Source organism: Muntiacus reevesi, unplaced genomic scaffold (genome assembly GCF_963930625.1).
Source record: "Muntiacus reevesi unplaced genomic scaffold, mMunRee1.1 SCAFFOLD_115, whole genome shotgun sequence".
Lineage (NCBI taxonomy): Eukaryota > Metazoa > Chordata > Mammalia > Artiodactyla > Cervidae > Muntiacus > Muntiacus reevesi.
The window spans coordinates 41,412-58,338 of record NW_027077863.1 but is presented as its reverse complement, the minus strand read 5'-3'; the positions used below and the strand labels follow the sequence as shown (position 1 = coordinate 58,338).

Here is a 16,927-nt window from a genome sequence, read left to right as displayed (position 1 = left end):
ATGTGAGTAATGCATGTTAAAAACCAGAATGTTGCAACAACCTGGAATGTGCTGATGAAGATGAAAGACAGTGTCCCAAGTGCAGAAAAGAGATTTTCTGTGTGTTAAATTGAATACTTCGTGTCACCTAGCAAAGAGTTGGGAAACAAGGGGATTTCTGTTCCTGGTTGTGGGACACACTGGGAAGATTCGATTACTGCACTGGGTTACATGTCTTTGTTCACCATCAAATTTTGATTGTGTGTCTGATTTGTGTGTTACATTGTGTGACAGGACTCACTGTCCTCCATATGTAAGAGTAAGAAATGGCTGCTACCCTCAAGATGCTTGTGAGGATGTGGTAAAGGTAATGTACTTAAAACTCTACAGCAGTGTATAGGGGCTACCTTAGGGACACCACAATGAAGTGAATGTGTCAGTAAAGCAAGTCACACAAATTTTTTGGTTTCCCAGTGCGTAAAAAAGCTATGTTTACACAGTATTGTAGCCTATTGTGTGCAATAGCATTATGTCTAACAGAAGAATGTACACATTTATTTTAAAAATACTTCATTGCTAAAAATTGCTAAGCACCCTCTGAGCCTACCATCTGAGTCATCATCTTTTTGCTGGTGGAGGGTCTTTCCTCAATGTTGAAGGTGCTGGAGGACCAAGGCAGTGATTGCTGAAGATTGGGGTAGCTATGGCAATTTTTAAAAATAAGACAAGAGTGAAGTTTGCTGTAATGATCAACTTTTCGTTTCTCAGACAATTTCTCTGTGGCATGCAATGCTGTTTGATAGCATTTTACCCACAGTAGAACTTCTTCCAAAATTGGAGTCAGTCTTCTCAAATCCTGCTACTTGTTTTATCAACTTAGTTTATGTATTAATTATAGTCTAAATCCTTTGTTGTCATTTCAGTAGCCTTCACAGCATCTTCATCAGGAGTAGATTCTCTTTCAAGAGACCAGTTTCTTTGTTCATCCGTAAGAAGCAACTTCTCATCCATTAAATATCTGTTAAATGAGATTATAACAGTTCAGTCACATCTTTAGACTCCACTTCTAATTCTAGTTCTGCTTTCTACCACATCTATAGTTACTTCCTGTACTGAAGTCATACCCCTCAAAGTCATTCATGAGGGTTGGAATCCGCTTCTTCCAAAACTCCTGTTAATGTTGATATTTTGACCTCTTCTCATGAATCATGGTGTTCTTAAAGGCATCTAGAATGGCCAGTCCTTTTCAAAAGGTTTTCAGTCATCATTACTAATTTATTTATCTCTAATAAGAAACTTTAAACAATGTCTTAATTTTTAAAGTATATAAAGAGTAAAATTCTTAGCACGATTGAATTCTAGATATGATAGTTATCTATATTATTGATTGAATTAAGCAATTTAAGTATTTTTTCTCCTTCCTATATATTTTGAAACCAGTTTCTCTTAAAATCTTTCTGTTAACACTAACAATATTTAATATATCCTAATAGTCTGAAGGTAATAATGTTTTTATATCAGTGAATTTTCACATGATGATGATCTGGAAATGCTACTTACAGTAGAAAGTTTTGAATAGTAATATATGTAGAAGAGCTTTGTAAACCGTAAAATTCTCTATAAATGTTGGTTCTTCCATTTTGCAGGAGAGATGAAGGTTTTTAATTGAAGAGTTTTCCTGACATTAAATTAAATAGTACAACTTAACATGCAGTGACCTGAGTAAACAGCTATAGAAGAACATAAACCATGATTTTGAGTCTTGAATTATTGAAAAATTAATGAGGAAGGATAATGGAAATATATCTAATATTATTATTAATAAGGGTAAAATATTTGGAAAACATTTATCAGCAATAACAAGTTTGTCAAATACTCCTTCCTTTTAGTTAGTGTAACTTAATTAAGGCACAATTTGGAGACATTAGCAGACTTAAAACTAATCTCTCTCTGTGTATAGTATCTAATATCTGTGAGTCAGTGGAATCTCAGTCATCCTTCTGATGTGGTAAACATTTCTGAAATGTAATGTTTGTAATGACCTTCAGCAGTTTTTGAGTCTGGTTAGAATGGTTTTGTTTGGCATGTTTTTAAAAGAAAACAGAAGTGAGACTCACATGGCTGAGGTTCAGATTCTAGCCTTCCGCCTGTGTGGCCTGTGTGGATCACTTAGCCCTTTGAATTTCAGTTTGTTCCGTTGGGTCAGCTGATCTACTGGATCCATATACTCTAGAACAAAAGTCAGGATGCATCGTCTGCCTCAGGCTGATTGAAAACGTGCTCATTTATATAAGTCATGTCAAGGATTAAAAACAAAATTATATAGTTGCTTCTGTAGAAAATTAATGGAAAAATTAAAATTACATTATTATTAGGGGTTATCCTGGAAAGGGCTTCCCAGGTGGCTCAGTGGTAAAGAATCCGCCTGCAGTGCAGAAGACATAGGTTCAGTCCCTGGGTGGGGAAGATCCCCTGGAGGAGGAAATGGCAACCTACACCAGTACTCTTGCTGGGAACTCCCATGGACAGAGGAGCCCGGCAGGCTACAGACAATCTATTGGGTTGGCCAAGAATAGGATATGATCCAGCAACTGAGCACTGAGCGCTGCCCTGGAAAGCCCAGGAAGCAGTCATCTGCAGTCCTTCCTAGTTCTGACATTCTGTGTCCTGTGCATTTTCACCTGCTGTTTAAATATCGTAGACTCTAATGGAGATATCATAGATGGAGACAATTTGTTTTGAATGACTTCCCCTGTTCGGTGTGTGTTTCTTAGTAACAGTTTATATCATGATATTTATTTGCTTAGTCAATTGTAAAATGTTATGGGAGAGGTAAAGTTGATTAAACTATTCATTCTCAACTACTCTAAAAGATAAAATGAGTCGATTTATCAGAGAGTCATTCTTGTGTGTTTATGACTATTTTATGGTGGTGGTGTTCAGTTTGTATACACAGGATGATTAAAAAAAGAAAAGTAAGTACTCAGTTCTTATATTTCTATGTTCTGTTGTTTTTGCTTGGCCATGCTTGATCATTATTAAGGATATTTAGTTACAACAGTGTTTCTTTATACTGTCAGTGATAGTTATGTCCTTATTTATTCACTCTAGGGTCGTGATCAGAGTTCAACTCTTGCTCAGCGCTCTATTGAACTGACTTTACCTAATCATCATGCATTTCATAGAGACTTACTCCGATATGCCAAGCTGATGGAGTGGCTAGAGAGTACGGATTATCGAAAATATGAGGGACTAACAAAGGTATGGATTTGACGTCAGTTACTCACTGAGTATAGAGCATTATCTTTTAGAATCGAGAGGTCGTGTGTTCAGTTCCGCAAGTGACATTTGAAGCACTGTTGTATGTTCTTAAAAAAGCAGCAAGTAGTTGAATTTCTTAGTGCTCATTAGCTATGGAGAACATTTTTTTTCTTTTTCATTTATTTTTATTCGTTGGAGGCTAATTACTTTACAATATTGTAGTGGCTTTTGCCATACACTGACATGAATCAGCCATGGATTTACATGTGTTCCCCATCCTGATCCCCCCCTCCCGTCTCCCACTCCATCCCATCCCTCTGGGTCTTCCCAGTGCACCAGCCCTGAGCACCCGTCTCATGCATCCAGCCTGGGCTGGTGATCTCTTTCACCCTTGATAGTATACTTGTTTCAATGCTGTTCTCTCTGAACATCCCACCCTCGCCTTCTCCCACAGAGTCTAAAATTCTGGAGAACATTTATTTTATGTACTTAGATGGAGAACAGCTAAAATTTGAACTTCAGTATAGTATTAGGCCGTACTGTAGCTTGAAGCATCATTTAGTTTAGTTAGTTAAATAATTATTTCCTGAGTTGCTTTATGTGCAATATAAAAACTAGAGAGTATGAAGTTATATTTTCAATGAGGCATTTGCTTTATAAGAACCTGTAATCTGTTCTTTTAAGCACATGCAGTGTGCCTCTTTATTAAGCAGACATTCCACTGTTCCAGGCACAGAGGAACATGGGTATTTCTGTTCCTGATTGTGGGACACACTAGCTGGAAAAATTGGATTATCATATTATGGTACATTTCTTTGTCACTCACCAGATTTTCACTGTGTGCCTCTTTTGTACTCACTAATCCATATGTAAGAATAAGAAGTGGCTCCCACACATGCTCCTACTTCCAGAGAGCGTCAGGTCTGCCCGGGAAGAGCAACTATCCTTAGCAGCCGGCCAGAGTTAAGTGCTGAACTGGATATGAGTTTAAATGTATAGCATGTTAGAGAAAGGAAATTCATGACCTGTAGCCACAGGAGAAAACTTCATAGAAAACATTGGACTTGACTCTTTTCCCGGGACTTTAAGAAGACCAGCCTGACTGAAGCTGAAATTCCATATTCTAGAAGAGTGAGAAGTTAGGTTGAAAAATCTGAGTCGTGAGTCCTAGCAGCATTCTTCAGACATAGGAAGAGACTTGATAGGGGAAACTAAGAACCTAATACAATAATGAGCTGAAGTGAAATCTTGGACGAAGAAGATGATAGTAGGAATAGAGATTATAAGTCACAAGAGAGAATCCCAAAACAAGGGACAGGATGGTGCCAGACTTGTGAGACGCAGAGATTAAAACAGTGATAAATACCACTTGGGCTTCCCAGGTGGCGCAATGATAAAAAAAAAATCCACCTGTCAATGTAGAAAATGCAGGCTTGATCCCTGGGTTGGAAAGATCCCCTGGAGAAGGAAATGGCAACCGACTGCAGTACCATTGCCTGGAGAATCCCGTGGAGAGAGGAGCCTGGTGGCCACAGTCCGTGGGGTCGCAGAGTGGGACACGACTGAGTGGCTGAGCACACACACACACGGATGGCCACAGCTGGACAAGAAAGAGCCATTCACACGTTCCCTTAGCAAACGCGCTGAGCATCTGCTGTGTGCTGACACTGTTGTATGCACGAAAGAGAACGGCGCTGAAGGAGACAGGCGAACACTTGCCTGTTCAGAGTACATATTCCAGTGGAGAAGGACCAACATAAAAGTCAACTTCATAGTCTGCTGGAAGGTACTGCTGAGAGCTCTAGAGAAAATAAAGCAGGGAATGCTAGGACATCAGAAAGGTTGCGGTTTCAAAAAGGGTGGTCCGAGAAGGCAACATTTGAGCACAAATTTTAAAGATAAGCAGGGGTGCGCAGTGGGAATTTCCGAGGAAAGCTTTCCCAGCACAGCACAAGTGCCCCAAGGCAAGAACAACCTGGAGCACTGGAGGAGCAAGCAGGCCGTGGTGGTGGGAGCACGGGGAGTCAGGTTCAGGATGGGAGGGCGGGCGTGAGAGGTGCGGTGGGGGGCGGGGGGCGGGGCAGGGCAGATCTGGAAGGGACTGGGCACCGGTGTTGGAATTTGGTTTTTACTTGCAGAGAGATGAGGGAGGGGTGTTGATGGGCTTTGAGTAGCAGAATGACATGCTCTCATTTAGTAAACGGCCATTGTAGCAGGAACCCTTGGGCTCAGGACTCTACTGTTGTGTTGTATTCTGATTAGTTTTGAGTCAGCAGAATTCTGATTTGGAGATAGTTTACAGAAGAATATTTGCATGACTGGAATCTTTGCCTTCTGAAGTTTTAAGAGGATTAATACTGTATTTTGAATGATTAAATATCGTTACATCTTAAGAGTTTTGTGCCAACAAGTGCTTTGTCCCCTAGTGAATATTCAAATGAGTAAAATAATCAATAAGCTTTTTGCCTGATTGTGTTCTCAGTGAGTATTATTGCCGTATCTTTATATATATGTAGCTTCATGAATGTAATTTAAAGTGAAGAAGCAAGCCAGTAGCCAGTCTAGTGCTGAAGTATGGAATCATTCTCTGCTCATGGTATATTTTCAATTGACAGTATTGATGTGCTTTTTTAAATGAAATTATCTTATTTCCAAAGAATCTTGCTTTGTCTTGTGTTTGAACTTGTGACAGACCATGCAGTTTTATGCCTGATAATCTAATTTGGTTGCTCAAGTGTTTTCAAAAATAGGAATCTTATTAATATGACCAAGAAAGGAATGAAAGGAAATGGAAGGAAAGGAATGAAAAAAGGAACCTGACAAATCAGTGTTTCTTTGGTAAGAAATAATAATTAAATCCAGATGCTATTTGTACTTGATCCTTTCCATGTAGTGTGTGCTAGTGGTAAAGAACCCGCCTGCCAATGCAGGAGACAGGAGATTCAGCTTCAGTGTCTGGCTCAGGAAGGTCCCCTGGAGAAGGAAATGGCAACCCACTCCAGTATTCTTGCCTGGAGAATTCCATGGACAGAGGAGCCTGGTGAGCTCTAGTCCATAGGGCTGCAAAGAGTTGAACCTGATTGAAGTGACGTAGCACTCACCTTTGTACTTGGTTATTTGTACCCAGCTCACACTTTTTGGCAGGACCAGGAAAAGCTTGTCTTCATTTCTTTAGGGAAAAGAATAACTAGGCCCTGCCCCAACTCTACTTACGGCTGAATCTAAGCAAACCCCTGATTTGGGGTGTATGTAATTTAGAGCCTAAGGAAAATAGAGGTGCGTTGGGCATGTAATAAGCTCGGCTGCCCAGAATCCCTTCTGCCTAGCTGGGGCAGTAGAGCATGTAGAGCAGTTGAGCAGGGAGATGGTTTATCCTTGTTTAGGTAGGAACAATCTTTCCTCTCCCAATAGCCCCTTGAGGCCGACAGTCTTTAAGACTGCTCACACATTGTCTCAGCCTCAGTCCTATATTTGTAAATATAGAAAATAAAACATGGTGTTATCTGTAAGACTCTAAAGTGAGCACAAGAAAAAGTTGGAAATACTGCCTGAGATAACAGTATTTAAGCTCAAGATAGTTGGATTTTAAGTTAGGTGCTGTATACAGGATGCTAAGAGAAATACTCCCAGTGAGAAGCTTCTCTCTGAATTCAGTAAGTGAATGAGCTGGGAGTCACGCCTGTCTGTGGGCTTCCCCACCTGTGGGTTCTGTTGAGCACCTGGGGGAAGGTGTTCAGTCATTTCAATTGTATTGAAAAAGAAGGTGATTTTCAGTAGTCTGCTCAAATCACTGTTTTAGAAATAGCGACTGTTTAAATTGCTTGGGTAGTAGTGTGCACTTAGTTTGGGTATTGGAATGCAGTCTGTTATATTGAGTGAGTTGAGTAGAAATCTAATGAAGATTTTATGAATTATAAATTGGTCAGCCATTTACATTGATTTCCAGTGATCAGTGTTTTTGTGATAATTTAAAATTCAACGAATGAGATGCTGAAAAGTGAAATAGCTGAACGAAATAGGAATAATTTTAGTGTCTGTTTAGCTTTAGATTTGCTTTTAAAGCTACACACAAAGATCACAGGAAAAAATTTCCTATTTAACTTTCCTTACGGAGAATCTGTGGGAAATGTATGTGGCATGCAAATTGGAAAAAAGAAGGCTCTATATTATGTTCATCCAAAAATTTTTTATAAGGACGTATCTATCAATAAAATATCTAAATATATATAAATATATCTAATATATTTTTATATACTTATAAAATAACTTAAACAAATCAATAATGAACTATGAGTCAGTATACAAATAATTTAAGTGATATACCTTTGAAAGTTACATCTGATGTTTAAAGCAAAGTAAACTGTTCTAAAACTGGATGTGTTTGAAATTGAAGTGTAGATTTCATGATAAATTTAAAGAATAACTAGGCATAGGAGTTTTTCTGCTGCGGATTTATTTAAATTTAGTGAAACTCTACATAAGGCATTTAACATAGGATTTGGAAAAATACATGGCCTCCCACTGTTGACTCTTTCGTCAGGGTATAAAATATTTTTGTATGATAATAAGCATAGATGATGAGGGAATGAGTTTGCATGTTAAATAATAGATGTTTTCATTTGAACTAGAATAAATTTTGTTTTTTAAAAAGAAATCGTTTGATTATGAAAACTGTAAGATGTGGTAATTAAATTCTTATGAGAGTAACCTATTTGGGGCTAATTTACTACCCCATGCTGGCAAGGTATGGTAAAACTCAGTGTCCTGCTTCAGTGTCATTGATCCTGTCTATTGGTATAATAATTTTTGAAACAGCATGGTATTATGGAAGAAGAGTTAAAAGATTCCCTTATTCTTTAGCACTGTAATTTTACCCTTAGGAAATTATTCCAAGAAAGCAGTTCATTAGAGATGAAAAGCTTGTTGTAACATTGTCTATCACAGGAAAACATCAAAACCAATTATGTAGTCTGTGTTAGGAGGTTGGTTTACTAAACTGAACATCAGCAGAGCATAATACTGTGCAGTCATTAGCATATGACCTGGAAAAGCGTGATTGTGCTGCCCCAAACACCCAGTATCGTATGAATGCAGCTATGTTTAAAATACATGAAAGGTAATGTGTAAATTACCATCGGATCATTGAAAAAGCAAGAGAGTTCCAGAAAAACATCTACTGCTGCTTTACTGACTACGCCAAAGCCTTTGACTGTGTGGATTACCAAACTGTGAAAAATTCTTCAAAAGATAGGAGTAGCAGACCACGTTATTTGCCTCTCAAGAAATCCGTATGCAGGTCAGGAAGCAACGGTTAGAACTGAACATGGAACAACAGACTGGTTCCAAATCAGGAAAGGAGTATATCAAGGTTGTATACTGTCACCCTGGTTATTTAACTTATATGCAGAGTACATCGTTTGAAATGCTGGGCTTCGTGAAGCACAAACTGGCATCAGGATTGCCAGGAGAAATATCAAAATCCTCAGATAAGCAGATGACACCAGCCTTATGGCAGAAAGTGAAGAACTAAAGAGCCTCTTGATGAAAGTGAAAGAGGAGAGTGAAAAAGTTGGCTTAAAACTCAACATTCAGAAAACTAAGATCATGACATCTGGTCCCATCACTTCATGGCAAATAAATGGGGAGACAATGGAAGCAGTGAGAGACTTTATTTTGGGGGGCTCCAAAATCACTGCAGGTGGTGATTACAGCCATGAAATTAAAAGAGGCTTGCTCCTTGGGAGAAAAGCTATGACCAACCTAGACAGCATATTAAAAAACTGAGACATTACTTTGCCAACAAAGGTCCATTTAGTCAAGTCTATGACTTTTCCAGTAGTTATGTATGGGTGTGAGAGTTGGACTGTAAAGAAAGCTGAGCACCGAAGAATTGATGCCTTTGAACTGTGGTGTTGGAGAGGATTCTTGAGAGTCCCTCGTACAGCAAGGAGATACAACCAGTCAATCCTAAAGGAAATCAGTCCTGAATATTCATTGAAACAACTGATATTGAAGCTGAAACTCCAATACTTTGGCCACCTGATGCGTAGAAGTGACTCATTTGAAAAGACCCTGATGCTGGGAAAGATTGAAGACTGGAGGAGAAGGGGACAACAGAAGATGAGACGGCTGGATGGCATCACCGACTCAATGGACGTGAGTTTGAGCAGGCTTCGGGAGTTGGTGATGGACAGGGAGGCCTGGCATGCTGCAGTCCATGGGGTTGCAAAGAGCCGTACTTGACTGAGCAACTGAACTGAACTGAAAGTATAAAAGTGAAAATGTGAGTGTGATTATTCAACTTCATATTTTTACAAACTGTTAATATTATGATGCCAGTTCAGTTTTTTTAAAAGATGGAAAATAGCCTTCTTGTGTCCTATGAAATGCATCAAATATTTTAAGACCACAAAATTGAAAACAAGCACAAAGGATATGGGGGGATTGAGAAATGGAAATTGTTATACTTGTTTTATTAATGAGTATGTGTTGTTTTCACTTTTAAGAATTGCATGGATTATTTATCATGACTCTGTGAGAGAGAAATTAAAGATGTCTTTGAAGTTGCAAAGATCAAGATGACTGGCACAACTAAAGAAAGCAAGAAGCTTGGTAAGCTTAGGCACCTCAGTCCCCTTGTTTTCTCTTCTACTAAAAATTATTTATCTGTGACACATAATTTTAAGACTTTTTAGGCAAGGTGGAAGGAGATACAATAGAATTAGTAAAAGAATAAATCTAATGCATTGGTTTGATTTATAGGTTTTTCATGGAACAAGTATGTCTCTAAAGCCTTATTTTTACTAATTAAAATTCTGCAGTATGTGAACTTGACAGCAATTGTATATACATGCCGTGTCTAATAAAAGTACAGCGCAGACGCGGAACCCGTAAATACGGAGGACCAACCATGGGACTTGAGCATCCATGGATTTTGGTGTCCACCACTGGTGCTGGAACCAACCCTGCACAGACACCAGGGACAGCTGTGTATAGTCACAGCAGCAGCAGTTGGCCAGAGAATGAAGTGCAGTCTGGAGAGAAAGTACTAGATTAAGAGACAGATGTTGGAAGTTCAGTTTCTGATTTCCTAAAAGACCTTTTGTTCCAGTTGGAGGCAAGTCTGTGATCTCTTAAGTCATTGCACTCCACAGGGAAGTGAAGTGATGCCTGGCTTCTTACTTGTCACTGGCTATTTTGAATCAAAAAGAAAGTTGCTAAGTGTTTTCTCCCCTGTGAAGGGGCTGTAAAAATGTCACCAAAATTTCTCCTGTAATTATACTTTATTTTTCCAAAGAGTTATTTTTGAAACAAGAGGGGTTTTTGTTGCTTCTAAATATGTTAAATAAACAAAAAACTTGATTTAAAAGGATAACCAGTGAAAGTATCAAGTTGCAAGGAAATGATTTGCCGAGGCCACGTTCTGCTCTTGCATGTACCCATCTCTGGGCTTTTTGGATGGAGTTCTGTGCCTGTCGGAGTCAGAACCTGGCCTTAAATGGCTACAGTGTGTCCTCTGTGTCTGCATAGCTCCCCTTTAGAACCATGAGTGTAGCATTTGCTTGTTGAAAGGAGCCTGTGCCCTGATTGAAATTGATAGCTCGTCTTTCCATTCTTTTCTTTAGGACAAAGAAGACTATCTTTAGTAGTGGGTAATTATTTTGTGATTCACTGGTTTGTGGTTTGTTTTTGTTTTTAATACAACACTAATATATTGGTGATACTAGTTCCGATTTTTTAAATGGTTTGAATCTGTGTATTGCACTTTGGTAAAGATACTGATAAAAATATTGGGACAATAGGCTTTTGGAAACAGAAATGCTAACTCATCCTAAAGGTTACTTGTTCTTAAACGGTGTGTTTATATCCTTGTTAATGTTTCACCATGGATATGTTAAATTGAAGAAGGAATTCATAGGGCCTGGACTCCATCTCAGGCCTGTCCGTGCTGATCGTGCTCGGCTGCCTCTCCAGTGGACTCTGAACTCTCTGCTTAGTGCCTGTGGGAACGACAATGGAAGGATAAGACCCCCTCCAGACAGGGGAATCTTGAAGATCACATCCAGGTTGCTCATTGCCTAAGAGGAAGCATACCGTAATCACCCCTGTCTCCGGACAGGTCATAAACTTTTCCTGTATCTATCAGGATGTAATCACAGGCTTATCGATTATTAACTGGTTGGAATGTAACTCCGGGCTTATTGACTATTGACTGTTTGAACACACAACACTTGAATGATGGGGTTATTGTAGTTGTATTTACCCTACCTTTGTTTATGTAAGTCTCAACGGAATTGAGGTGGTGGGTTTGGACACGTACACATGGGGTAGGTGGTGGGGTTTGGACACGTACACATGGGGTAGGTGGTGGATTTGGACACGTACACATGGGGTATAAAAGATTTTCACAAATGCTGGACGGGGTCCTTGGCTAAGAGGAGACTCTGCCTTGGGCCCGCCGGTGTAATAAACTGCACTCCACTATCTGCATTGTCCTTCTGAGTGAGTCTGTTTCCCGGAAAGCGTGGCTATAACAAAATCAGTTTTTCTTTTTAGTAAACAACATATTAATACAGTTACATGTTTAATGTTTTCATTTAGTATATTTGTCATCACTTGCTACTGCAGTAAAAGGGAAATCTTTCTAAAACTACCTCCTTGGGAGGTTATTAATGCCCCTGTCATAATATTAATTTATCAAGCTTAAGATTCTCATTGAGATAAATGACATAATTGGAATATAATTTAAATCAAATACAATACTATCTTAATGGTATCATTGCATTAACCTAAAACCTTAATTTTTTTTTCTTATTTTTTGAAGTTCTTAAATTATCTTGTTAAAAAATTTTTAATTAACCTAAGACAAGTTTAGAAGATACTTTTAAAACAGGGTTAAGATTACATCTCTCGTATGTATCCATTAAGTAGTAAGAAATAGGAGAGTAACCAAAAAATTATAGTTTCTATTACTTTGATGTTATCAGTTACAAGAAAGGAAAAACTAAATAATAAACAGAATTCAGAGGATAAAAACTATTTTGTTCATCTTTGAAAATGTAGCTTGTTGGTCAACATTTAAAAATAAATTTCAAGTTAAATACAAATGACTTCAGAAGTTCTAAATAGATAGAATGTAAACTTTTTAAAGATACCTTTTCAAGGATTCGAATTATGTTTAAATCAGTTCTTAATAGTAATTACAGTTAAAAGAGAAACCTAAAATTTGGGGAAGGTAAATTTTCAATGGATCAAAATTAAGGAATTATGAATAAAATTTTAAATTTGTTTTGTTTTTTCCTTGCTCTGAAAATGCTGCATCCGAGATACTAATAAAAATAGAAAGTCAGCGGCGGGCGGTTAAAAAAAAAAAGAATAGAAAGTCAGATTGAATGTATTTTACAAAAGGAAATTGTGTATAGTCATAGAGATTCAGGGGAATTCTCTCTTTTTGAACCATTCTTTACTCAAGTCTTTAACATCTACTTAGTTTAGATAATTTAAAACAATGTTAAAATGCCAGTAAAGCACTTTTTCTTTGTGGTAAGGTTTTTATAAAACCTTTGCCTTTCTAAGGTCAGAAGGTTACCCTGATACTCTCAGAGGTGTGGGATTGTCCTCCCGAGATTGATACTTTGGTGTTTTGTTTTTCTTCTATATTCCTCAGATGTACTGAATGAAAAGACAGGCAAAGGATATCTAGTAATAATTTTTTAAATTGCCCATTTTTTTTCTTTTTACTACTAAGATAAGACACACAAGTATTAGTTGAGTCCATTTACATAATAACTTCCTTATCTTTAGTAATCCAAAACTTAAAAAATGATATGCCAAGCACATTTTTTCCAGTGTTTCTCCACTGAAATTAAGAAATCTTGTTGACTCCAAAGGGAGTCTTGAACACAAGACTACATTCAGTCCTGAGTGGATGATTCATTCAGTAAATGTTTATTAATTACCTATTACATGATAATCGCTGCTCGATACTGAGAATGCAGCAATGAGCAAAGACCCTACCCTCTTGGTGCTTGTACTCTAGCAGAAATTGTTTAAGGATATTTAAAATTTACCAGAATATTGTTACTTCTTGCTGATAAATAATATAGACTTTTTTATGAGCCCAAATAGGGCACTAGTAGTATTTATTAACTACTTTAAAAAAAGAAAACTATATGCAGAATCAGGCTTTGCTCTGAAACTGGTGAACTTAGTAGAGTGACACCTTAAGATCGCCAGAAGATACTGTTCAGATTGACAAGCTAGTGGCTCCAGTGCATCCCCCGCTCCTGGTTGCTGTGTGTCCAGCCTTATCATTTCATATTCCTTTAAACTTCAGGCAGACAAGGCTAGGAAGATTGACATGTTTTTGGTGTGGCAAATTAGTAGTTTATACTCGAGCTTTTGCCTAGCAATAGCAACTATCACTATCCCTGTTTGGCAGGAGTTGACACCTTGTTTTCCGTTTCTTAAATATTTCTAGAGTTATATTCATTAATTTTCTGTTTTATTCTATAATTTCTTTCTTTGCCATTCAAGTTAGATTCTCATTTGGGTTTAGAATGTTTCACAAAACGATCTCTACAATTGATCGAACAAATACTAAAGAGAGGTTTTAGATAAAGGAAATGCCAAATGACCCTGAAAGAACTCCAATTCCCACATTAGACCTGTCTCTCAGCTTTACCCTTCTACCTACCCATCTCCCAATAATTAGTGTTTTGATACATGTGTTTTATTCTCAGTGTTCACAGAGCCAGCTAAGTTACTAAACAGTTTAGCTTATTATTTCTAAAATGGTTTTAAAACTCCACTCATAATTTTTTTTATCAGAGGGAGTATAAAATTATTTAGTACAGTGGAGATTCCTTCCAAGAGCTTTCAGTGAATACAGGATTGTTAATGCATTTAATGTATAAATGTGCAAGTTCATTCTATTAAATTTTCACTGTATTAAATTATTTACTTGAACTCTGTTTTCTTCAGAAATCAGAACTTGGAAGTGTAGTCTTTAAATTTAAGTACATCAGCTTAGGAGACTTAAAAGTGTGGGGGAGGTTTACACATGTAGATATTTTTACCTGAATATTTGCATCAAATAGTACATTAAAAGACTAGTAAAGGTTTTTCTGTCATGTAATTTCTCAAGCAGTAGCTGACCAACTAAACATATGTTGCCTCTCTCGTTGCTTGGTGCTCCTGGTTCTTTGCATGTGTCTTTTCAACTAGAGCTTTAACTTCCTCTTGTGCGCGGTTTGTGCAGATTGCAGCTTGCTAACTTGTCTTTGTCTGTGACGCTTGCAGCCTAACCCGTGGCAGCCACACTGCCTGGAAAGGCAGTGCTGTCAGACGGGAAGCCGAGAGTGGGCGTGCTCGGCGTGTCAGCAGGTGCTCTCAGTGCGTGTGTGTGTCTAGGAGCCAGTCGTTCATCCTGGAGAAGCTGCGCCAGAAACACTGCTTGCTCTGGGTTGCCAGGGCTTGGCCAGAAAGAAAACCAACAGAAAGGAAGTGGGATGGCTGCATCCAAGAAATGTGTGGCATGGTTAAACATGTATGGTGGGTAGTCAGAAACTTATAAAAAGTCTTACCCGTTATACTTTTGTTTTCAGGCTGTGTTTAGAAACTATAAAATTTCTTGTACGTATGGTCAGATTTTGCATAATGAAACCAAAGTTTGTCTCTAACTAACTGTATATCATATTTGTTGTTGTTATTTTTTACTTTACATATACAAATATGATTTGTATATCATATTTTTTATCACTTATTTTATTATTTGTCCCTTCTGACCATCAGTGAATAATACAGGTTTAGCTGAGAAATAGTCAAGAAGAATAAAAATGTTTTACTGTTTAAATTTAATTCTGAATAGAAACATCACATTTTCTTGTAAAAATAGAATCCTTTAATAGTTTGGTGTATGTAGGATATTGTGCAGACATATTGTTCTCATTTTTCCTCATAGCTATGATAGATACCTATGTTTATACCTAAACTCAGATGTCCCATATTAATATAGTTAACTATGTATGTGTTATGTTAGTTGTATTTTAAATACAACAAATATTCAGGGTTTTGTTTTTGTTGTTAGTTTTTCTCTTTTCGTTTTGTTTAGTTTTTAAAAGAACTTTAATCAATTCACTTGCTGAAAAAACAGGAATGTCTGAGTTCAGGAATGTATTAAGTTGAGTCATGTGTAATTGACGTTTTTAGTAGGACAAGATTAATTGAGTGTTGGTAGTTTCATGTGGTTCAGCCTAATATGTTGATTCAATGTAGAGGCAAATAATATTGGAATATGGCAGTTTTTTTCTAGAAATACAATCATTATGTTAGCTAGTATTCTAGGGGGTCAGTGACTTTCATCCATAGTCATGTCTTCTGAGTGGAAAAGAACTCCTCATCTACTTTTGAAAAATCATCAGACAACTGTGATGAGACTGGGCAGGGCACAGTGTGATCTCTAAGATCCCTTTCAGTCTTATTCTGTGATTCTGTATGATTTCACCTGTCTTTACATAGGCTCAGAAGTAGAACACAAATCTTAATGAAAGAGGAAGACACTCTACATCCTCTTCATGTGGCAGAGTTGTGCCCTAACCCATATGAGCCCCAGAAGAGCAGGACAGCAGAAGGGAGCCCTGATGGATGCCATGAACCTTTCATTCGTGAAGGTCACAGCTTTTAAAGGTTTATCATTTCCCAGGTCTTCACGGGAGTTCCGGGAAATTAACCGGGTCTACTTCCAGTCTAAATAAGCTCAGTGTTCAGAGCTCCGGGAACCGCCGGTCTCAGTCATCTTCCTTGCTGGACATGGGAAACATGTCGGCCTCTGATCTCGATGTCGCCGACAGAGCCAGGTTTGATAAGGTAAGATAAAATGACGCATGTTTCTTAAACATTACTGTCAGTTTTCTAGCACCAGTTTGTTACTGCTTTAATTGTGTTCAAAGATTTGGGCTCTATTGACTCTTTTAATTAACCGTGTCTTACTTTCCATTTCTGAATCTAAAAAAAAAAAAATAATAACTGGTCAAATGGCAACTGAAATGTGATTCATCAATTAAATGACATAACAGCTTTATTAAAATTTGTTATAAATCATAAAGAGCTTGCATTGTCAATCCAGTTATTTGAGTGACTACAAAGAGGAAACAACTTTTATGAAGCTAAATTGTTTAAATAAAGTTTTATCACTCTGTTCCTCTTTCCAGATTCCAAGTGAGTAATTGTTGTCAGTTTTGTTTTAGGTATGTTCTGACCCTGTTATGCCTCATCAATACTGCATTGTCTTGTCAATCTTGGAAGTATTTGTTTGGGGGATTCTATTAAGATTATAGATAAAGCTTCCCTGGTTGCTGCAGAAAAGTGATTAAATGTGGAATGTTATTTTAAGCGTTTTGTTCAGTTCTTTGTAGAATCATTTTGGTTTTCTTCAGATCTTTGAACAGGTACTGAGTGAACTGGAGCCCCTGTGTCTGGCAGAACAAGACTTCATAAGTAAATTTTTCAAACTACAGCGACATCAGAGTATGCCTGGAACTGTGGTATGGGTGACATTTATTTACTAGCTCATATTTGTGATCTATATCATAATTAGCCTAATCATTATGTTGTCATAATTTCAATATCAGAACAGAAAGAATTTACATTGTAAGGATTTTTTAAGTAATTTTTATCATATAAGATA

At 37.6% G+C, this 16,927-nt stretch overlaps 1 protein-coding gene across 1 annotated transcript in view; it reads left to right on the top strand.

Annotated features, from left to right (window-relative positions):
- The window catches only part of LOC136155196 (exocyst complex component 1-like), a 94,552-nt gene that overhangs the window by 59,335 nt on the left and 18,290 nt on the right, over positions 1-16,927 (top strand). Inside the window, 4 exon segments of the mRNA XM_065917059.1 lie at positions 3,091-3,240; positions 9,747-9,852; positions 15,944-16,107; positions 16,677-16,784. Of these exon segments, the coding sequence (XP_065773131.1) occupies positions 3,091-3,240; positions 9,747-9,852; positions 15,944-16,107; positions 16,677-16,784 (528 nt within the window).